Genomic DNA, 25,107 nt, shown 5'->3' with positions numbered 1-25,107 from the left:
AATGAAGAACTTACTAGAATCTTAATTTAAAAAGAAATATCAATAAAAGCTAAGGAAAAGAGGAAAATAAGGCAAATCATCTATATATGCTGCTGTAAAGACATAAATTTGGCACACTGCAAGATCATGGCTTTTCACATGAGTGCTGACTTTTGCTGACTCATAAATCATCATCTCTGATGATATACAAGAAAACTCTTCCCAGCATTAACATTTCAATATACACTAAATCATAATCATCACAACTTGTGCCTCAAAGAATATCCATAATCAGCCACTAATTGATGTGGAGCATACACTAAGGTAACATCTTTCCCCATTGTTTTATATGGGTTCCTGAAATACCAGGATTCTTTATTGGAGCTAATCTCAGTTATCTGTAACATAAGGCAACACTATGTATCAGTAAAGGGAACCTTCAATATAAATGACAGCAGGAGAAGACAACCTGTTTGAGCACAGCTGGGATCCCCTTTATGGTAAAACACTATTCTGTATGGGTAACAGTGACTCAAGTATTTTTCCCTGGTGCTAATTACACATGCTTGTGTCATAAGGTACCTCTTCATACAAATAAAACACACTTCTGAATATAATAAACACAGGAAGAGGCAATCCAATGAAGTAAGGCTAGGATCTTCATACCATCAAACATACTAGACTGGCTCACTACACAGCCATCAGTGGCCCTCTTGATACCCAGGCGGGTAGCACCTGTAATTATCTTCCTAGTTGATGGTTGCCTACCATATAGAATTCTTGACAGCTTCATCGAACCACTAAAATGCTGTAAGGGAACTTCCCTCTCATGATTTAAATTCATGTTTCAGATATAAATCAATCAGGTATACATAAATGTTTTCACCAGTTACACAACCATGGAAAATAGCTAAGAAATAGGTAACACACTAAAAGAAAATCAAAAGAAACAATAAGAATCTCTCCCTTGAATAGAAATAAATCTCAAATAAAGGCCATACTTAATGCTACACCAACCATTCACTGCATTTTTCACAGCTTTTCCACAAATTTTTCTAAAGATCTTAAACAGGATTCTTACCTTTGACTATGACATCAGCACTGTCAGTATCATGAGCAGCAGCTCTAAGTACATCTTCCAAGTCTCTGCTTCTTCTGTCCTTGTTCCATTCCTTAATTAACATAAGCTGAAAGGGAGATCAAAAGTGCCTGAAAACTATGTTTTAACCCTTTTACTGTGGCACACTCATGTCCTAACATCTGCCTCCTATATAGTGGAATTTTGAAAATCAAAGAAAAATATTGGGAACTTGGGAAAAAGAATACTTTCCAAATATTCCATGCATGTCCTTTCTGTAATTAACATAAGCTAAAAGGGAGATTTCAAATGTCTGAAAAGTATACTTAACCCTTTCATGTTGGCAGGCTCATGACCCAGCCAGTATCTACCTCCTGTGTGGTGGATTTTTGGAAATTAAAGAAAAAATATTAGGGATTGGAGGGAAAATAATACTTTCCATGTGATTCCTGCACATTGTTGAAGGTAGCTGGATCACTGGGTATAAGGCAACTAAAGGGGGTAGAACACGAGCTGGAAATCTTCCCTCATTGCATTTTAATCTTTGAAAGCTGGAACAGGAGTCAAGAAAGGATGCTTGTCTGCCTCAAAGGCTCTGGCTATGGTGTATCAATGTAAACAAGATGAGAAAGGAGATTATGCAATATGTATGTGGTGAGAAACTTGGATGTTCTAGCTTTGAGTGAAAAAATAAAAGCTAAAGGGGATAAGTGAAAAATGGTTGGGGAATGTCTTTAGGGTAAGGTCAGGGGTATGAGTGAAGGTGAAAGCAAGTGAAGGAGCAGCAATGCTACTGAAGGAGGAGTAGTGGGAATCTATGAGAGCATAAGGAAATGAGTCCCAGACTTGATGTGGGTAAAAATGAAAATGGACTTTGAGAAGTGGGTGATTACTAGTGCTTATGCAGCTGGAAATGATAAGATTAATGAAAAGAGGCAAGTGTTTTGGGAAGAGCTGAGCAAGTGTATCTGTATATTTATCGCAAGAGACCAAATATTAATGCCGAAAGATTTGAATGTGACACTGGGTAATATGGCAGTAAAACATACAACTGGGAGGCATAGATTACCCACTGCTGTAAGTAAGAATGGTGAACAGTTTGTGCAGTTGTGTGCTGAAAAAAGACGAGCGGTTGACAATACCTAGTTTAAAAAAATGGTCACACACAAGTATACATGGCTGAGCAGGAAAGATGGTAAGGGTGCATTAATGGCTTATGTAACAATTGATAGGAGTGCAAAGGAGACACTCTTGGATGTGAATGTGCTGAGAGGGGGCATCTGGTGTGATGTCTGATCATTACTTGGTGGATCTACAGTAAAGGATTGTTGAGGCTTTAGGAAAAGAGGAAATGGTATGGGTGACAAGATGATTGTGAAAATGAGTGATCTTGGGAAAGAAGCTTCTTAGAAGAGATACCAGGAGAGAGTTAAGGAAGCAAGGAGAGTGAGTGAGGACTGGGAAGTATTTAGGGAAGCATGCAGTAGGTAGGAGGTAAACTGGTGAGAAAGGGTTGTGAGTGGTGGTATGACAAAATTAAGACTTAGTGAATGAGAAAGGAGAGGTGTGCAAATGACTGGGAGATTTACAAGAGAAAGCAGCTAGAGGTCAAGAGGAAGGTGCAGGTTCTGAAAAGTGGACAAATGAGAGTTGGAGTGAGTGAGTATCAGTAAACTTGTGTGTGAATAAAAAATGTTTTAGAAGGAGAATATCAAACTGAGATTAACAAGAGAACAAATGGGAATAATGGTGAAAGGGTGAATACAGAAGCAGTTACATGCAGAGATGAGGTGGAGTGGAAAGGGAGTGACTACTTTGAAGGTCTGCTAAATGTGTTCAATAATAGGCTGGCTGATGGAGGATGTTTTGGACATAGAGGTATGCAAAGAGAGAGAGTCATGGAAAGCGGTTTGGTGAAAAGAGAAGAGGTGGGGAAAGTCTTGTGTAACATGAAGTGCAACAAAGTAGTCAGAGCGGACAGAATTGCAGTTGATTTTCTTAAGAAAGTTGGTGACTGTTTTGTTGAATAGTTAGTTAGGATTTTCAGTGTATGTATTGCTCATGGTGAGGTGCCTCAGGATTGCCTGAATACCTGTATGGTACCACTGTATAAGAGCAAAGGGAACAAAAGTGAATGTTCACTTTACAGAGATATAAGTTTGTTGAGTGCACCTAGTAGGCTGTAAGGGAAAGTGGTGATTGAGTGGATAGTGGTGCATATTTCAGAGCTTAGAGGAACAATGTGGTTTCAGGAGCAGTAGAGGATGTGTGCAAAGAATATTTAGAGAAACAGAAGGACTTGCATGGGGCATTTATGGATCTGAAGAAAGCATATGATACAATTAACAGAGATGCTTTGTGGAAGGAGTTGTAAATATGGAGTGTGAGAGAAAAGCTGCTAGAAGCAGTGGAAACTTTTTTATCAAAAGAGTATGACGAGTATATGAATAGAAAGTTGGGGATTAATGGTTCCAGGTGAAGGTGGGTGTGTAGTAGGGGTGTGTGATATCACCATGGCTGTTTAATTTGTTTTGGATGGGGTTGCGAGGGAGGTAAATGCATGCAAGGGTTTTGGAGACGAGCAAGTATGAAGTCTGTTGGGGGTGGGGCACCTGGAAGGTGAGTCAGCTGTTGTTTCCTGATGACAGGGCACTCTTGGCAGATTCAAGCAAGAAACTATAGAAACTGGTGTCTGAGTATGGTAAAGTGTGTGAAAGGGGAAAATGAGAGTAACTGTGAACAATAGTAAGGTTATTAGGTTTAGTGGTGAAGAGAGAGAAGTTATTTTGAGTGTTAGTTTGAATGGAGAGACCATGGAGGAAGTGGAGTGTTTTAGATACCTGGGAATGGATATGCCATTAGGTGAAACAAAGCAAGCTGAAGTAAGCCATAGGATGGGTGAGGTGGAGAACTGAAGAATGTGTGAAAAGAGAGATCACTGTCTTTAAGGGGTAAGATAGGTATACCTAGTGGCAGAGTAGTCCTGTTGGAGCTTTTGGATGTGAGGTATGGGGCCTTCAATAAAAATGTAAAGAAGGTAGATGTGTTGGAAATAAAGTGTTTGGGGACAACATGTGTTGTAAGGAGGGTTAATCAGATAACAAATGATAGATTAAGAGAGAGGTTTGGCAGTAAGAGGAGTATATATGTGAGAGCTGAAGAGGGTGTACTGAAATGGTTTTGACATTGCTCATTTACCTTCCCTGTAAAAAAAAACTGCTTTCAGTGAGTTACAAACTCATTTTATCTAACAGTATCAGTTTTTTCATTTATCATTTTAGCAAGAGACTGCCTCATGCTGCATCATCAGAAGCAAAAAAGAATGAAAATGTTGCACACCTCAAAACATTAACTCACAACAATATCCTTTTAACCTGCAATTTTTTAGGTAACATTGAGAGGTGATAAAGTCGAGCTGGAGGTGAAGTGTCCTGTTCTCCCATTCCTTTAGATGAGTCCAGCAAAACATATTCCTCCAGTCCTTTCAACACTGGTGCATAGAGACTTCGGAATTCTTGTGTCTGTGCTTGAACTATGTTTGTGACCTTATTCTGATCTTCACCTACGTGCATGCGCATATCACCTGGCAAACAGAATCTGTTCAAAGTAAAATGTATTCTGTACAGTAATGTATTTACAAAAATACAGAAATAAAATTCTGTATGTACAGTAATTAGAAATCCTATTCAGTCTTCTGAGGGAAGTCAACTGACTATAAAAATGTGCCTTGCATCTGAGTTACCAGGAATAATACAACTAAATTATATGAATCACAGTACTGTGTTTGAAACAAATTCTGAAATTTACAGTTTATAAGTGTATCATAAAGGACTTTTGATTCCACAATTTTCCATTAACAAATCAAAGGTTATCTGTCTACCTAATAATGTTATCAGTACAGTGCTCCCCAACTTATGACCAAGTTCTGTGAGAAAGGAGAGTGATAGGTTCCAGGTGAAGCAGCAGGGTTGTGCAATGTCACTTATTTTACAGATGGGATGGTGAAGGAGCCAAATGCAAGTCTTGGAGAAATGGGTAAGTATGCAGTCTGTAGGGTATGAAGGGGCCTGGGAAGCGAGTCAATTGTTGTTTGCTGATGACACAGCACTGGCTGAAGATTGAAGTGAGAAACTGTAAAAGTTGGTGACTGAGTTCAGAAGAGTGTGTGAAAGGAGGAATTTGAGAGTAAATATGAAAAAAGCAGGGTTATTAGGTTCAGCAGGGTAGAGAGAGAGAGGTTAGTTGGGGTGTGAGTTAGACTAGAGAAAATTTTGAGGAAGCAAAGTGTTTAGATATCTGGGAGTGAATGTAAATAGAATCATGGAAGTGAGTCATATGGTGGGTGAGAGGGAGAGGGGTTTTGGGACCACTGAAGAATGTGTGGAAAGAGTGGTCATTATCTGTAAGGGCAAAATTGGGTATGTTCAAAGGATTGTACTCCCAACAATGTTGTATGAATGAGAGGTATACGCTATAGATGAGAATGTGCAGAGGAGGGTGGATGTATTGGAAATGAAATATCTGAGGCAAATATGTGGTGTGAGGTAGATTAATCAAGTAAGTAACACAAGGGTAAAAGAGATCTGTATCAATAAAAAGAGTGTGGTTGAGAGAGTTGAAAAGGGTGTGCTGAAATAGTTTGGACATATGGATAGAATGATTGTAAAGAGGTTGACAAAAAGGATACAAATATCAAAAATGGAATGAACAAGGAGAGGGGAGGAGTGACTAAATTGAAGATGGAAGGATAAAATGAAAAAGACTTTGAAAGCTTGGGGGCCTGAACATGCAGGGAGGTGAAAGGCATGTACATGATAGTGAACTGGAGCAATGTAGTATATGGGGGGCAATGTGCTGTCAATGGACAACTGGGGCACATGAAGCAGCCTAGGAAAGCCAGGGAGTTCTGTGTACCTGGCTATGGATAACAGGCTGTGATTTTGATGCATTACACATGACAGCTAGAGAATGGATGTGAACTAACGAGGCCTTTCTTTGCCTGTTTCTGGCACAACCTCATTAATGTGGGAAACAACAAACAGGTATGAAAAAAGAAATAACTTACCTGTATAAGAGATACCAGCTAGTGCCATATACAGCTGATCTTCACTAAATGACTCTGGCAGCAAAAGAAGAGCTGTATGAAGGGCCGCATACAGGTTTATTTTAAGTGCACTATGTAGTTCCTCATCTTCTGAGGCTACAAAGAAGAAAACAAGAAAAATGGTTTTAGAAGGAATATATATATATATAACATTCTTATTATCATTATCATGCTTGATCGTCGTTTCCCACATCAGCTAGGTGGAGCCAGGAAACAGACGAACAACAATCCATCCACTCATATACATATATATATATAGGGAGACCAAATTGGAGGTGGAAAGATGGAGTGAAAAAGATTTTGTGTGATCGGGGCCTGAACATGCAGGAGGGTGAAAGGAGGGCAAGGAATAGAGTGAATTGGAGCGATGTGGTATACCGGGGTTGACGTGCTGTCAGTGGATTGAATCAAGGCATGTGAAGCGTTTGGGGTAAACCATGGAAAGCTGTGTAGGTATGTATATTTGCGTGTGTGGACGTATGTATATACATGTGTATGGGGGTGGGTTGGGCCATTTCTTTCGTCTGTTTCCTTGCGCTACCTCGCAAACGCGGGAGACAGCGACAAAGCAAAAAAAAAAAAAAATATATATATATATATATATATATATATATATATATATATATATATATATATATATATATATATATATATATATATTCTTTTTCTTCTTTTCTTTCAAACTATTCGCCATTTCCCGCATTAGCGAGGTAGCGTTAAGAACAGAGGACTGGGCCTTTGAGGGAATACCCTCACCTGGCCCAATTCTCTGTTCCTTCTTTTGGAAAAAAAAAAAAAAAACGAGAGGGGAGGATTTCCAGCCCCCCACTCCCTACCCTTTTAGTCGCCTTCTACGACACGCAGGGAATACGTGGGAAGTATTCTTAATCCCCTATCCCCAGGGATATATATATATATATATATATATATATATATATATATATATATATATATATATATATATATACATATATATATATATATATATATATATATATATATATATATATATATATATATATATAAACATCCATTATCCCTGGGGATAGGGGATTAAGAATACTTCCCACGTATTCCCTGCGTGTCGTAGAAGGCGACTAAAAGGGGAGGGAGCGGGGGGCTGGAAATCCTCCCCTCTCATTTTTTTTTTTAATTTTCCAAAAGAAGGAACAGAGGGGGCCAGGTGAGGATATTCCAAAAAAGGCCCAGTCCTCTGTTCTTAATGCTACCTCGCTAACGCGGGAAATGGCAAATAGTTTAAAAGAAAAAAAAAAAATAAACATCCATACATGTACATATACATACACATACATACCAATGTATACATACATATACACAGACATATATACACATGTACATATTCATACTTGCTTGCCTTCAATCCATTCCTGGCGCCACCCTGCCCAACAGGAAACAGACAAAAAAGGCCACATTCGTTCATGCTCAGTCTCTATCTGTCATGTATAGTGCACTGAAACCAAAGCTCCCTATCCATATCCAGGCCCCACAGACCTTTCCAAGGTTTATCCCAGACGTTTCATAACGACCCCAGTATACCATATCGCTCCAATTCACTCTATTCCTTGCACACCTCACTCTCCTGTATGTTCAGGCCCCAAAATCCTTTTCACTCCATCCTTCCACCTCCAATTTGGTCTCCTGCTTCTCCTTGTTCCCTCCATCCCTGACACATATTCTCTATGTCAACCTTTCCTTACTCATTCTCTCCATATGTCCAAACCATTTCAACACACATTCTTCTGCTCTCAAACACACTCTTTTTATTTCCACACATCTCCCTTACTCTTTCATTACTTCCTCGAGCAAACCATCTCACACCACATATTGTCCTCAAACATTTCATTTCCAACACATCCACCTTCCTCCATACAACCATAGCCCATGCCTCGTAACCATATGATATCGGTGGAACTACTATTCCTTCTAACATACCCTTTATTGTTCTCCGAGACGTGCACTAAAATACAAGAGGAATGCCTGGGTCTCAAATGAGTTGATGCTACACGTTTTATCGTTTAATTTACCTACACTGAAATACTGATCACTAACTATCTTTATATTTCATCTTACAAAAATGAATTTTTTCTTGCTATAACCAGTAACATTCAATGAAATTTTTTTCATAACATCAAAGCTATAAAAGTTTGTAAAATTACCAGCAGCATCAGTCAGACGTAGTGTTGCCAAAGTAAGATACTGACACCACTGCCTACTCTTTTGCTAGTACACCTGAGCGTAGTGATAAGATAAATGTCTCAATTACCCTAGGATAGAATGAATCTTGCAATAATTTCTGTCAGATTGTGACACCTTACATATGGCAAAAGTTTCTGGAGACCATAAGTAATGAAACTCATATGTTTGTTTATCATAATGTCACTCTTCATACCACTATAACGGCTACATTACTTAGGTGCTTACGTCATATAATCAGAAAAATACTGTGCTATATAAGAATGTCAATTAAGGACACTTAGATTTCATGTTTTAAGTGAAATTAAGAACTTAAAAAAAAGTCCTGAAGGGTCCCAAAAGTCCTGCAACCTAACCCTATTTTTTCCATATCCTTATCATGAATATTTATAGTTTTGGTATTCATGGGATTTCTAAGGGGCATAAGCCCTATAAACAGGAAGGAGATAATGTGCTCAGTTTCTCATTCAAATCTATGGCCCTAGTTTGTTCCTCATTTTCCTTATTCTATAAAGTAAAAATTAGTTTCCAAATCATACTAGTATTGGTCTAGGTTTTTCTAATTCTTTAATACATTTTCTATTCTTATCAATATTTCATTAAAACTTTTCTATGTTTTAGATGGCCTATAGGTTACATTTACTATGTTAAAGACTGAATGTTTATCAAAACTAATAGACATTTCTTATGGCTAAGAATTTAATTAATTCATTTTTCCTTCTAGTTTCCTGAAATATATTTTTGTTAATATTATTCTATCCGCATGAAAAATTCCTAGTGCACAAAGTTTATATACTTCCTTCTGTGTGCTCTCATGAAGTATACTAAAACAACTAACTTTCAACTTTGAATTTTCTCTTAAATGCTGTGGTTGGCTTCTTACTGTTTCTATCATTTTTATTCTAAATGTAGTGTATAGAAAATAGTGATCAACAAAAGAGTGAAAAGAATATTGGTTGAAATAAGATAATGAAAAAGAGGAGAAACAGGGAAGGAAATAACACAACTATGAGGAACATCTGTGTTGACAGATCAGTCCATCAATAGTTACAGCAACTGAAAATAGAAAGGAAGTGAATTTACTTAGATAAGGGGAAAGTCACAGACGTGAAGTTTAGAAATCAGCAACTTAAGCTACATCCTGAAAATTCTTTTGAAATGACACAGGAAACAGTGCACAAGCATGAAAAAAGGCCATAACATACAATAACACAGTACCCTAAAATACCAGCATAATTGCAAAATTTGACAATAAAATGCTTTTTTAAGCAGAATCAAAGATCTAGATCAAATTGCTTAACTTCATCATTAAAGGCAGAAAAATTGTTTACCAAATGTGTGATTGTGAAATACTAATCATTCCCAGATATAATCCATAATCATGGCAACTGTACACTCCTGTAAATCATATAAAAATCCAGAGAAAGGAATAATATGACTGATATACAAAATAACTGCCTTGTTGTCTATAACCACTACGTGTATATTTTCTTTTCATATTTGGGGCTATAGTTACAGGCAAAAGTCAACATTATGGTTGGGCCTTGATGAAAATGTGAAAAGAGTTATTGAGATGGAGAATGATGAAAATAAGAAAAGTATCTTAAGACTTTCAGAGGAAATGGAAAACCTGATGCTAGAAAGGGCCAGGTCATAGTTGTTAGAAAAGACTAAAGGGTGAAGAGTTCCATAGCTTTGAGATGCACAGAAAGAAATGCAAATCAAAATAGCCCATCTTAAGTTGCCAATGGCCACACAGTAATTTTGTTTTGCAGTGATATGCTGAGGTTATAACATGGTCTGGCTAATGATGGGGGCACACAAGTCACCAGATCTTCATGTCATAGCTTTTGTGTTGCAAGAACTATTCTTACCCTCCTTGCCAAAACCAAAGGAAGGTGTTTAAACCAGTTGAAAAATTTAGCACTTACCTTGATGTAGCATAAAAACTGGTTTATGTAAGCGACCAGCAACATACAAAGTATCCCAGTCTAGCAGATCAGTTATTACACTTGTGTGTGATATCACCCCATATTTTATCATCTGGAACATGTATAAGAAATTTGAGACAGTAAGTATTAATAGCAACTACTGTAAGAGTACTGCAAATAACTGTGACCTCATAAGCAGATTCATGTAATCAGTTTCCAAATCTGTCTGTCTATCTACATTTCTGATGCCTGTTCCTATCGAGAACTCTCTCTGGGGGTGGCCATGGATAAGAGTCTTCATAACCTGTGCACTTCAGTGACATTCTTTTAGCATCTAACGCCTTTCCATTAGCAGGCCACTGGCAGAGGGCAACTGTAGTTCAGTGTTTTCAGAGGCACCTACTCAAGTCCCTACCTCAGCCTAACGTGTCTACCTTATGTTCCAACCTATTACTTCTACCTAATGCTCCAACCTACTGTTCCTACCTAATAATACTACCTAATGCTTTTTCCTAAAGCTCTTGTCTAATGTTCTTACCCACTACTTTTATCTATTGCTCCTACCAGTTTGCCAAAAGACAGGGCTAGCGAATAGTGCTCACCGCAAGGAAAAATTAGATACGAGGAATGAGTTATATGAGTTGAACGCTGCCAAGTGTTATGGGTGACAAGGAGAGATTGTATGTTTGTAAACAGAATGCTAACAGTCCATATGTGGTTAAGGCAGAAAACACAGACAGCTACCAGGGTCAGAGAAGTACAACTTGAAAACCACTGAAGTGCTGGTTCACTATGCATCCATCAGTAATCTTCCTAATATACTTAAGTGGGTATTACCAGTAACATATCTCCCTGGTTGGTGGCTGCCTACCAACTTCTACCTACCTCAATTTCCAAAATGAGGTTTAATTTCTAAACTGGATGAATACGCACAAGATGATTAATGCTTCTAATAATAAAGAAATTAATAAATATATACAAAATCCATATACATATAATATCTTATCTTCACCTTCTTAATCAATAATATTCCATCCTTCTCCAGCATATCCCAAGTATTTCCACAGATCAAGTGTTGTTCAACACTTGCCTGACTTATCCCTTATGGATGTATAGTTACATGAATTATATTAAATCAGTCTCATTCTGTAATACATAATATTCTTTAGCTGACTTACCCCCTCATGTGTTGGGACTAGGGTATTAAAATATATCTTAGCCCCCCAGTTTTCTTGGACATTGGCAATGAAATGAGGTCCAGCAAATCTCAGGAAAGAGTAGTGTCTTGGGTTTCGAGCTATATTTGCCTTGTGCCACTCGTGCGGATCTCGCACAACAAAAATGAAGTCCATCATGTTATCCTGTAAAAAATACAAATTATTTGGCTTAATAAACCTAGTCATTTAATATTTCTTGAGAACAGACTTCTTTTTGTGCATAATCTATATAAGAATTTTTCGATAATATAGTACATATCTGAAAAAAAGTTACAAACAAAATCTTACCACAGAAAAGTAGCTTTATTATCTGAGGATGTGCTGGTTAAAATTTTTGCATAGTTTCCCGATACATTTTATTGGGAAATTGTATAACATGACACAAGTGTTCTGAGGCATGGAACATGCTAAGATTGAAGAGGGTAAACAATGTAAAGAATAATACTGCTTCAGTCGTATTACAGATATGCTCATCTATTAAGTTGTATTCATTTTTTACAAATGCCTATTTTCTGATGCAGTATTTGTATAACTTGCTCGCATTTCACTCCTTTCAGCTAGAAAGACTGTCCACTAGTATTGTGCTGGAAGTAAAGGCAATAACTGAGGGATGTAGACAGTTTCCAAAGGTAATGTCAGTACAAGTGACTGGCAAAAACCTTAAACAATGTCACACATCTTCAAGCTGCCCTAAAAACATTTCAACCTCAGCACATGATATATCAAAGATGGACACCCACAAGACATCAAGGGGCAACGACAGTAAGTTGAGTATATGTCTGACATAATCTATAAGCTTTATGATGAATAAAAAGGTAGATCTTGGTGGGTGACTTGAGAGAAGGGAGTGCTAGAGTGCTATTGCAGAATCACATAATCAAGGACTGAAAACTCCCCATTCCAAAAACCTGTTTATCCTCCAAGGACCATTAAAACTGTCATGCAGTTCCATGCCATACAAATATTTCTATATGCAGTTTTCAGGATCAGGAAACTGGCTGTCCCTGGTACAGCACAAAATTAAAATTCCAGAAACTTCTGAAGTCTGTAAAATTTTGTCATGGTAAATTTTTCCATTTTTAGGAATTTTCCTGTGCCTTTTCATTTTACAAGTATTGGAACATTGTGCACATACCTAGTATGAGGGAATTAGCACAAGTGTACTAGTGTACTGGTGAGATAACTCATTATGAACTTACTACACATGTTAGACTTTTTGAATGCATTTTTATTTCAAGTACACCAAAGAAGTTGAAAGAATAAAAAATCCAACAATGTCCTGGTCCTAAGCATCTTGGAGTTTTGTTTACCTGTATGTAAGGAAATGATAGTAGTCATTAATGTGGTGATTAAAAAAACGTACAATTTAGTTAGGGTAGCTGAGAGGTATATAGTTTATTCAGCCAGATTTGGGGTTAGATACGAACCAGGTATCCTGAGGTTGTTGACTAAAATATTCCAAAACAGGGGAGCTTACTATGTGATGGATCTGTGTTTATTAGGGTTTCATGATTTGTAAACCTAGTGTTCCTGCAATGTTCCATCATTAGTTCAGTTCAAGTAAGCAGTTTATTCTCTTTCACATGAAGTAGATAAAATGTCTGTATATATGCTTTAGTAAAGGGAACTTCCATTGTGCAAATCCAGTCAGAGCCTGAGGAAAAAACTCATTACTTTAATTACCTACTTGAGCCAATAAAAACAGGAAACAGTTAAAAAGTTATGAATGCAAGACAGTAATCCATATGTCTTTGCTACTGTCTGCTGGACATACAGTTAGTATTATTTCAAATTAAGTAATGTGTTGATGATTTTTTTTCTTCTATGAGTGCCAACATGACACACACTAAGCATGCCCCACTCAAAGGCCATCTTGGATGAAAAAATAATAATAAGGGTTCTGTAAGCACTGGTAAACTTTATTCTTAACCCCCAAACTACCCCCAAACTGCTCCTGATAATTATTTGCATAAGCCCAGTGATTCTACTGGACAGATATATACTGACTGAGTTTAGCACCTATATCAAAGCTGCACTCCAAGGCTGGTAGGTGGCAGAGATGGCAGTGTGTAATAATTTCTCCCACAATCAAATATCCTCCAACCAGGAAATGATAGCATATTTTAATGAGATTTCTAGGGAGAAAATTGAGTGGCTTTTTTCTAGATTTTGAGGCCCAGGCAGAAGATGATCCTGAATTACTCGATAATGACGATATATCTTCAGATTATGTGGAGAGTGATTCTATGGACACTGGCTCTTCCAGCATTGAGACCTGACCAAGATGAACCAAGTGAAAATGTTTCTTGCAAAACTGGCAGTTTTGCTAACACCCAATCTGAGAGATAATTTTAAATCTTTTTTGAATTGTGCATATGAAAAATTATCAGTGAATCACAATGACTATACCATGAAAATATTTTTTATATGATAGAAAATAATCAGTGATAAATTTTCAGCACTGTTACAATAAACAATACAACATGCACTCTCTTGATACTCAGTCTAAATTTACTCACACTTTTTGGTGCATTAGCAGACGCAATAAACTTCTGAAGTGGATTTTTTTTTCATTGTTACGTGATTGTCTTTGAAACTGTACGATTAATTTTCTAAGTCACATGAAAATGTATATTATCATGGTTGGAAGGAAAACTTTGGTTAACAACTAAGGAGTTAAAGGTAGAAAGGTTATAAAAAAGAGACGAAAAAGGATGATAATTCCACAGCTACGCCATTTGTGGAAAGGAGAAAGTGTTGCTTTGATTGAACCTTTAAGTGGATGGTCTCCACACAGAAACTCCAGATATGTGCCATGGGTCCACGGACACATGCGCACACCTCATGAGAGCAGCATCCAAAATAATATCTTTTGAACAGAGAGAGAGCATCAACAATGCAGCATACAGAAAAGGGATCGTTGAAGAGGTGATGGCAGGAGAATCAACGAAATGTGTTAGCAGTACCCCATCCTAGGGTGAATAAACCCATGCAGATATGAAATAGCTGCTCACAAGAGGGATAACAACAGCACCCATACAACACCCCAAGCTTTTGGGAAGCAGAATTTGTGATGCTGAATACATGGAATTTCCTGACAAAGAGGACATATTCATGCTAACATGTTTATATTCTTTCTGGGTTAAACTGCAGTATTTTGAAACTGAAGCAATAATTCCTTGATAGAAATGTATGGATAAACTGCATTTTAGTCCTACCAAATTCAACTGATATGGCTTCCCCATTCTGAGATGCTGCAAAGGCCTCAATTGAGAGGAAAAATAAGTTCATTAAAAGAAAAAGATGAGTAATAGAAGGAGGGGGAGGCACAGTGAGTTGGAAGTGGAATCATTAGCATATGAATGAATAGGGTTAGAAGGGATACTGGACAGAACCCTGAGGCATACAACTGCTGATAAGATGATATGGTGAATTCGCTCCATCAGAAACTACAGTAATGGAATGGCCAGAGAGGAAACTATGCATTAGGGAACAAAGTAGAAAGGCCAAAAGAAGGAAGGCGTGAAAGCAAAGACTTATATCACATCCTATTAAATGCTTTAGAGATATTAAGGTCTAAGACAAAAGTTTCACGAAAATTATTGCAAAATCCATACTGGGGAACAGAAAGAAGGAAGTGGGATTATAAGTTTGAGAAAAAGAGAGTCAGAGTGCAAAAGACTTTGGATAAAGGAGCAGTGATAACAAGAAAAAATCATAAGATTCAGATGGTGGGATATAGAACTGCTCTCCTTAGTGCCCCAGTGACCACTGTTATATGTGTACAGCTGTCATCCTGCAGGCCATGACATCTCACATCATGAAACAGACTCAACTTCACAAGAAAACATTCATTCACACATGTGGCTTACTCTATTAGTAAATTTTCTCATTCAATTTTGGAACTTTTCATTTACCTAAGATATCTTTAGCACCTTCCATATGGTATCCACATCAGCCCTCCCACATTCCTTTTCCATATAAGAGAATGCAACATACAAATAACTTTTTCACCAGCTATTTCTCATACACATTCTGCATAGCAAACAACTAGGCTATACAACCCCTACATTTCCAAAAATTTCACTGTTCCTCTCACATCAGCTGGTCTGTAGAGGAAACCATTCTATCAACCATCACTCTTACATATACCTTATGAGGCATACCCAAATAACATATCCAAGTAACATGAATAGTTCATTTTGTCCCCACTACTCTTACACAAGAGAACAATACAGGCATTCTACCAATTACTAGGCACCTCACTTTGCTCCATAAGATATGATGGACTCTTGACCAACCTGTCACATTATCTCTCTCTTAAGAAACTCAACTGCAATCTCATTCAATCCAAATTAAATCTTTGAAAGTTTTCACTATCCACTCTCTTCAACAGTCCATTTGCCATGATTCACTCTACATTCCAACGTAACCAAGACACACCACAGCTGCCTCTTTCTCATCCAAAACATTCAGCAGTCCTTCAAGTATTCACTTCATCTCATTCTCAGATATTCACCCTTTCCACTTTCCCATTTACTTTTCTCATTGCCAACCCCATCTATTTTGTTCTCCTCACACTATTCACCTCCTTCCAAAACATTTTCTTTTCCTCTAAATTTATCCATTTTGTATCAAGTGTAATTACCCTTTTTTCAGCTAAGTGTTCATCCATTTCCTATTATGTTCATTTGCTGCCTTCTCAACTCCTGTGCCTTTTCTCTTGACCTTTAAAGTACTCCTCCTTCCCTGCATATATGGACTATAAGCCTCCCCCTCCAATTTAGCAAGCAATTTAATCATTCCACCCTTCATTACTCTTTCTCATACATCTAAGACATCCAACCTCCAGCATGCCACACACTTCACCCAGATTCTTCAGCATTACTTCGATAGATGCCTTCCATTCCCCTAGTTTCAACTACTCTCACTTTATGCTGTTCTGAACAATCTCTCCTTATGTCATGGCACTCAAGCCAATTTTCCAAGCTTGCTTATTATCATTACTTTTGAACTTACTATATGTTAATTCCTCTTTTCCTAAACATAACACCAAATCTATTCTCACAAAAAAAGGACATCTCATCTGCTGCCCCTCCAATTACAATCCTGTCAAAGAAATTCTCCTTTGCACATGTCAATCAATACATAATTAACTATGCTTACTGACCCCCCAACCCTATCTCCCAACATATGTTTACATCTTTTCTTAAACAAGTATTCCCAGTCACCACCCCTCTTTCAGCATACCCTCAACAAGCTTTTTTCTGTTTTCATAAAAACAGGTGACTACATGTCCTATTTATATTTCCAATCACCACTTCAGCCAACCTTACATTCAGATGCTTTGGTGCTACAATGCAATCCCCAGTTTTAAATTTGCCAAAGAACTCACTCAGCTTCTACCATAATGCATTCCTTTCTTTACTCTGCTCATTTCCTGATGCATAACACTAATAATCACCCCACCCCTCATAATCTGCTTTCATGCTAACCCTATCAAACCGGAACTCACTTCCATGTGCTCTACGACAGCCCCATAAGTCACCTTAACAAAAGTGCCATCCCTCTCTTAACTATTGTCTTCTCACTTTTCTCTGAAATTTCTAAGCCACTCTGTCTCTCACCTCTCAATTCTGATTTGTACAGCATCAGAACATCTATTTTTTTTCATACAAAAAATAACAACTGTCTGTTATAACCATGCATACTCAAACATCAAACACCTCTTAGCTTCTTCCGTTAGAAAGTGATAATATAGGAAAGGAGGATTTCCAGCCCATTTTAGTTGCCTTCTATGACATGCAGATGCACAAGTGGTATCACTGTAAGGTGTTGTAAGTGTAATTTTGTTAACAGCATCTAAATAAACTCACAGTGCTGTTGCATTTGTTATATGAATAATGCAATTCTTAATCCTCCTACAATTACACCACAAAAATTATGAAAACCTAATTAGCAGCAGCAAAGGTGTGTACCATGACTTATCATTATCACTGTTGACATGAAAATTTTCTTTATTTTGGAATTTTTCATTCAGCAAAAACTTTCAAAAAGTTCCATAATGCCATAGTTTCAAAGCAATCTCTTTCAAAAACAAGCTTCATTCGAAAATTCTTTACTACTTTCATTTCGTCAGTTACATATGGCTTCCCTTCTTGCATCTCTGTATTTCTTCTGTAATTTTCCTGTCTCTTAGCATCTAACAACTAGCTGCTCCAAATAAACATCATTCTTATCCTTGCTCAATCTTTCTACAATTCATATCACAATGATTTACCTCTTCTTAATTCATTTTTGTCATTCCATCCCTCTGCTGCACAAAACACAATGCCTTTGCCCTTCCTGATTATCACTCATTCCTGCCTTTCTTAGCAGAAAATGACTCATCATCCTTTCTAATATATTACCACTGTATGATCATGTCTTATGAATAATCATAAAGAAAAAGAAAACTACCAAAAGAAAAACCACTTCATACACGACATGTGACGAAAAAAGTGTTTCAAATCTGTCAGAATTCCCATCAATATAAACATGAATTTTCCAACAATATAATAACAGTAAACAAAGGATACCTAAATCAATAAAAATACGAGATGAAATCTCAATGTATAATTATCATAATACAAAACATTGTTCAAAAGAAAAAGGCAAGAACTTATGAACATCCCATTTTTACAAGTATATCAACATCATATAAACCAAAAGTAAATGAAAAGTCTCTAAAAGACATGTAAACGCAATGATAAAATGGTCAGTGATAACCCTCACAGTACAAAATCATGGAGATTTCAAGGCCCACAACCAACTGATATCACTTTAAATCTTAAGATATTTGTACTACTTGCTAAACTCTGGAGTGTCTGTCACCAAAGGCAATGGCTTCAGCAGAATCTGAGGGATGACTTTCTACCAGCAGTCTTGTGCTAATCTGTGCTGAAACACATCTGGCATTTTTTTACTAGCAGCTTGGAATGCCTAAGATATTCAGTAGTTGCTCATTAACCTTATTATGAACTACTTTAATTAAAGACAGTTATATTGCCTTGATTCAGTGGTTATGTTATTACTCTGTTTAAGCAAGTCATGAGCACACACAGTTACCTACAACAAAGAGTCAGCTTTACAAGTAGTTACCAAAATGTAGCTATTTTATATGTTACTGAGAATCAATTAATCACTTCTGATATGTTATCTACAAAACCCTCATAACAGATGAACTTAATGTGAGATACAGAATTTGATACCTCACTACAATGGGTTGCTTTCCTCAACCACTCAAAGATATGTTCATAGTCTAACAAAAGAAAGAAGGCAATATCTAAGGGGAGGAAATTTGGGTCCCTTAAATGAGCCACTGAATCATTTCTTACAGTGCATCCTGAAGTATCAATTTCTACTGCACAATTACACTGTATGTCAATCACACTTCGTTAAAGAAATAAAATTTCTGAGTTAAGACGAGTTACATTTGTTAAAAGCTAATCTAAATATCAGAACTATGACTATATGCTGAATAAATGCAACTTTTTCATTAATCACATATTACTAGGAAGTATGACAGCATACAGTGGCAAGCTGTGTTCATAATACAATACTGGATAGCTAAGGTGTCATGGTAAGACATATCATTATCTAATACTGTAAACTTAAATTGAGTCAGTGCCATCAAACAGTCCTTATATAGTTATCTTCTTTCCTCTGTAGGGATGTCAATTTATTTGACATAGTGCAGTGTTTTCAAATTCATAAACATTTTTAGTTCAACTTTCTATATAACCATCAACATGTAATAAGGCGATTTTCAAAAGCAGCCTACCTTTAGAAGTCTATTGAGAACTAAACAATGTTCTGATATGTCTACAGTAGAGCTCTGATTTTCCTTGTTTGAAAGCAAGGCTGATGATAAGTGGTAGAATGTTACACATAATGGGAAGATCATGAATACTCACTTGGTATCTAAGCCATAACTAACTAATTTCCTTTCCCAAAAGATGTAGATTCCCTACTTATTGGTAAAAATAGTTTGTCTTTGATCAGCTCTCCATACTAAATATGATGAATAAAAATTTACTTGTTGAAAACTGAAAAACCTTTTCCTCATGTGATGTCCCAAAAGCATGAGCTATATTCCCTGAAAATATACACGTCAGGACTCTACCCTAATATTTTTGTGAGGAGACATCAGCCTTCACTTCACTCACTTTTTGCAAACAACCCACAGGTATCTAAAGCCATTCACTCATCTATGGGCCCTGCCCTCAGCCAATCAGTAATTTCTACTATCCCCATTATCCATGGACAATATTCAAGATGAGGAGTTACCGGTACCCAAAACAGACTACATAGAATTGATTCTTTCATATGTCAGTTTTGGGGGACACATTCAACAAGGAGTACAGACAGCACTGGCATTTAGCTATGTGCTCCCCTTTAGTGCTGTCAGAGCATGCTTGCATATGGAAACAATGGAGATACTCTGCTACAGTAGGATCATGGGCATGGGTGCCTCGTGGTAAAGGTATGTGGATGACATAATGGTGATAGCTCCTGAAGAAACCAACATGGACAACAAAATAAGAATGTTAAATAGTCAGCAGAGATATGCAATTCACAGTACAAGATGAAGAGAACTGGAAATTGCCTCTACTGGACACCATAATATGGAGGTCTAACCAAAGTGTAAAATTTCACAGAAAACCACCAACAGGAATGACTTTATTCATTATCTACCGGCACACAATGAAAGAACAAAAACTGGGATGTTACTGTGTTCTTCTTAAGGGCAATCAGAATATGCAGGAATATATATACTTGAAAGAGGAAAGTATATGTATCATTGAGGTATTCAAGACGTTAATCAAACTCAAGAAGAAGGCCAATGGAATAATGGAAAGGGACAGAAGAAATGTTGAAAACAAAACAGAGGAAAAGAAGCGCATAACAATCACCAATTCAAGGAAGATCTCGGAGATCCTCATAGAAGATGGGGATAAACATTGCTACATCATTAGGGATGAAGATGAGGGATGTGTTGAAAATGAAAAGCATAAAAAGCATCAACAAGGATAACATGATATACAACATACCATATTCTGGATGTCTGGCCAAATACTATGGGGAAACTGGGTGAAATATTGCTAAAAGCACCAGTGAACATAAATCTAAGTCATTAAAGGGCATCAAATGAGTCTGTTGTACACACAGACAAGTATGGACATCTATAAAAGTGGCAAGAGGTGAATATAGTGCATGAGGGACTGAGCAAGCAAATAAGAAAAGCAGTGGAAGCTGCCTAGTTATGCAGAGATGAAGTGATAAAGTTATAAGGGCTTAATATGTTTAACCAGACCAGCAAGGAAAAAATGGCAGTTACAGAAAGCTAGAGAACACTGTGGAGAAATGAGAAACAAGGCCAGTTGAGAATAAGGAATGCATATGATGTTTGGCAAAGTAGCACTATGTTGTAGGGATATATAAATTTGCATCTTTGTGTCATAGTTTCTCTGAAGAAGGCTTCTATGCAAGCAGAAATGTTATAAGAATAAAACTCAAAAGCTCCTCCCTGTGTTTACTCACCACCCCAATTTACACACACACACACACACACACATAGGGTGTGCGAAGTGAGAGTAAGGGAGAGTGGTTTGGTAAAGGGAGAAGAGGTGGTAAAAACCTGCCAGAAAATGAAATCCGGCAAAGGCGGTGGGTTTGGATGGTACTGCAGTTGAATCTATTAAGAAAGGGGGTGACTGTGTTGTTGACTGGTTGGTAAGGATATTCAATGTATATATGGATCATGGTGAAGTGCCTGAGGATTAGTGGAATACATGTATAGTGCCACTGCACAAAGGCAAAGGGGATAAAGGTGAGTGTTCAAATTACAGAGGTATACGTTTGTTGAGTATTCCTGGAAAATTGTATAGAGGGGTGCTGGTTGAGGTTGTGAAGGCTTGTACAGAGCATCAGACTGAGGAGGAGCAGTGTGGTTTCAGAAGTGGTAGAGGATGCATGGATCAGGTGTTTGCTTTGAAGAATGTTTGCATGAAATACTTAGATAAACAGATAAATTTGTATGTAGCACTTATGGATCAAGAGATGGCATATGATAGGGTTGATAGAGATGCTTTGTGGAAGGTCTTAAGAATATATGGTTTGGGAAGTAAGCCGCAAGAAGCAAAGTTTTTATCAATGGTGTAAGGCATGTGCATGAGAATGAAGAGAAGAGAGTGATTGGTTCCCAGTGAAGGTCAATGTGGCAGAGGTGTGTGATGTCTCCATTGATGTTTAATTTGTTTATGGATGGGGTGGTTAAGGAGGTAAATGCAAGAGTTTTGTAGAGAGGGGCAAGTATGCAGTCTGTTGTGGATGAGAGGGCCTGAGAAGTGAGTTAGTTGTTGTTCACCAATGATACAGCACTAGTGGCTGATTCGAGTGATAAACTGCAGAAGCTGGTGACTGATTTGGAAAAGTGTGTGAAAGGAGAAAGTTGAGAGTAAATGTGAATAAGAGTAACATTATTGGGTTCAGCAGGGTTGAGGGACAAGTTAGTTGGGATGTGAGTTTGAAAGGAGAAAAATTGGAGGAAGAGAAGTGTTTTAGATACCCGGGACTGGCCACTGGCAGAGAATGGAACCATGGAAGCAGAAGCAAATCATAGAATGAGGGAGGGGGCAAAGGTTCTAGGAGTGCTGAAGAATATGTGGAAAGAGAGAACATTATCTTAGAGGGAAAAAAAAATAGGTATGTTTGAAGCTATTATAGTCCTAACAATATTACTATATGGATGCAAGGCATGGGCTATAAATAAGGCTGTGCAGAGGAGGGTGGCTGTCCTGGAAATGAAATGTCTGAGGACAAAATGTGGTGTGGGGGGGTATGATAAAGTAAGCAATAAAAGGAAAAGAGAGATGTGTTGTAAAAATAAAAGTTGTTGAGAGAGCTGAAGAGAGTATGCTGAAATGGTTTGGACATATGGAAAGAATGGGTGAGAAAAGGTTGACAACAATGATATATGTGTCAGAAGAGGAGGGAACAAGGAAGACTGGGAGACCAAACTGGAGATGGAAGGATGAAGCAAAAAAGATTTTGAGCAATCAGGGCCTGAACATGCAAGAGGGTGAAAGGCATGCAAGGGATAGAGTGAACTGGAACAATGTAGTATACTGGAGTCAATGTACTCTCAAAAGATTGAACCAGGGCATCTGAAGCATTTGGGATAAGCAATGGAAAGGTCTGTGGGCCAGGTCGTGAATAGGGCATTGTGGTTTCAGTGCATTACATATGACAGCAAGAAAATGGATAGAAGTGGCTGTGGCCTTTTTTTGTTTGTTCCCAGTGCTACCTCACTAATGTGGGAAACAGCAGTAAAGCAGAAGATAAGCCATACAGGATGTCCATCAGCATCCATGATCCCAGAGAAAATGAGAGCTCCAAGTAGCTGACAGAGGGCAGGCTGATATTGCCAGCCCAATGGTGGTAGTTGGCTAGTTGATGGCAGTCCTTTTAAATGAATGAGTACGAATACCTTTAGGCCATTTGCAAAGGGTGAGCGAAGGATTGTGCCTCACCAAAATATAAGGTAGGAAGAGTTCTGACCAGCTTATCCCTCAGAAATACATCTCATATTCACTAAACAAACCACAGGGGAAAAATCAAACAAATTACAATATCTATAGTTACTATCAAAGACTTTTTTACAAAGTCAGTCTTACCTAATCAGTGATTGGGACTCCATACTTCTCATGTATTTCTTTAATAGTTACTCCTTCCAGTTCAGCTAATCTGCCCATTACAATCTGTGCTGCATCTTTTGTCTCATTGTATCGATGAAGGGCTTCAATGTGACTCTGAAGTTCTTCAGTTTTGTAACCACTATTCTTGAGAGATGTTATTTCCTTATCCAGTTCAGCTTCTTGCTCATAAAACTGAGCTAGTTTTTCTTCTATGGAAACATACCCTTGTGTAAGATAGTTTGTAGTCGGGCTTCGAAACGGAGCACTGAAATTCCGTGGCATTACTTTTCTGCGACTGGAATTTAACAGGTGAGGGGAGTTGCCTGTTTCAATTCTCTGAGGAGTTGAGCAACTTGCAACTGCTCCCTTAGATTGTGCCTTAAGTGGGGTTTGTGTTTTTGTTTTAGTTTCTGTTTCTTCTTCTCTGTATCCTTCAGTGATATCACTTGAATCTCTTTTTATGCATCTGGATGCAGGAGATCCTTGCAGAGTAGTATTATTTACATTATCTCTAACTTGGATGGAATGGACATCAGGCGACCCAGCAACTCTGAAAGGACTCTTAAAAGCCTGTCTGACTCGTGATCCATTGGGTGTACTTTTACCACTTTTGTTATTAAGAGACATGGCTGTAAAACCATTAAACCCTAAAAACCAAGTTTCAAATGTAGTGGTACAATTTTACATTCTTACACTTTGGAGCTTTTATAAACACAGATTTTCTGCACATACGATGTCTTTAAACATGGCTATAACTAGACAGCCAGTTGGTAGAAGTGACACACTTATAACTTTCAATACTACTTAAGTAGCCAGCCAAATGTACAAATCTTAACAAACAACACCAGTGTTGATGGAACTGTTTAGAATCAACCTTTGCAATAAAGCTCACAAGACCATGGTACATTTCTCAGCTTGATTTCATACTTGGCCTCAGCATCAACCACAGAACTGTAAAGTAGAAAAAAGTGTTTCAGATCCAGATTTTTATTGGCCAAGATAAATAATTCATGATACTTCCCAAAGATATTTTGTATATAAATTACATATTGTTGAATGTGGTGCTATATAAAAGATGGGAATGAAGGAGAAATGGCCTACTACTCCCTAAAGATGAAAATGGTCAATTCCGAGGGACCAAAGATCTAACCCAGAGAGAAAAGTCCATCCTCTGATGTACATAGTGTGTACAAAAACTGAGTAAAAAACATATATGTCAGCATGCAATACACAAATGTAAAAGAATCTCAGAAGCACTCCTAAGATCTTGAATGAATGAAAAATTTGGTTTTTAAAGAATGAAAACCTGTTTCTCTTCAAAGGAGTGTCCTATGAACCTTGAAAGAATCTTCAAGATCCCCAGGAGTTAGAACCCTCTAGGTCCCTGTTTTCTAATGAGTAAAGGCTTCGCACCTCTTACTAACCAACTAGTTGGTAATAGCTGCCTGCTAGCTCAGCCTGGGTCCATCCAGTGACCATAGCTAGCCTGGGTCCATTCAATAACCACAATAACCATTCAGTAATGACATAATCATCCTCCAGGCCACCATAATGGAAAAGTATGGTGCTGATTTAGCCTAGTAATTCTTGGAACATGGATGTCCACCTGATATTCAAAGTAAGGCAGCATCCAGTAAATGTATAAGACATATATCAAAGGCCTCTAACATGGATCTCCTCCTATAAAAGATTTCTCAGAAAGGCTAAGGAGGAGGCTTTAAGATACAGACCAAGACAGGCCAACAACAGATAATGTTGTTTCATGCTGAGACATGTTTCAAATGTCCAGGACAAAAATATATGTTCCCTTCACTTGTCTGCTGATATAACTGAAATTTAGCTGGTC

At 37.7% G+C, this 25,107-nt stretch overlaps 2 protein-coding genes across 5 annotated transcripts in view; both read right to left on the bottom strand.

Annotated features, from left to right (window-relative positions):
• LOC139766257 (phosphatidate cytidylyltransferase, mitochondrial) overlaps positions 1-25,107 on the bottom strand; it is a 36,517-nt gene that overhangs the window by 8,318 nt on the left and 3,092 nt on the right. For 3 of the 4 annotated variants that reach the window (XR_011716825.1, XM_071694653.1, XM_071694651.1), the window contains exons 2-6: positions 11,485-11,667; positions 10,307-10,418; positions 6,123-6,257; positions 4,432-4,640; positions 1,061-1,166 (exon numbers count right to left, since the gene is read on the bottom strand). Coding sequence is in view for 3 of the 4 variants with exons in the window: in XM_071694651.1 (XP_071550752.1) it covers positions 1,061-1,166; positions 4,432-4,640; positions 6,123-6,257; positions 10,307-10,418; positions 11,485-11,667 (745 nt within the window). In the remaining variant the exon portion in view is untranslated. Of the gene's footprint in view, positions 1-1,060; positions 1,167-4,431; positions 4,641-6,122; positions 6,258-10,306; positions 10,419-11,484; positions 11,668-23,240; positions 23,369-25,107 lie in introns of those variants that run through there. The other variant, XM_071694652.1, reaches the window with a different exon arrangement.
• Positions 18,127-24,200, bottom strand: LOC139766259 (uncharacterized). Its single transcript, XM_071694657.1, has one exon. The coding sequence runs from the start codon at positions 23,886-23,888 to the stop codon at positions 23,241-23,243; it is 648 nt and encodes a 215-aa protein (XP_071550758.1). The 5' UTR covers positions 23,889-24,200; the 3' UTR covers positions 18,127-23,240.

Source organism: Panulirus ornatus, chromosome 57 (assembly GCF_036320965.1).
Source record: "Panulirus ornatus isolate Po-2019 chromosome 57, ASM3632096v1, whole genome shotgun sequence".
In the NCBI taxonomy this organism is placed as follows: Eukaryota; Metazoa; Arthropoda; class Malacostraca; order Decapoda; family Palinuridae; genus Panulirus; species Panulirus ornatus.
This window is presented reverse-complemented; position numbering and strand designations above follow the sequence as displayed.

Excerpts from the sequence above, each read along its gene's own strand:
- LOC139766259 (XM_071694657.1), bottom strand. The coding sequence starts at position 23,888 with ATGTCTCTTAATAACAAAAGTGGTAAAAGTACACCCAATGGATCACGA.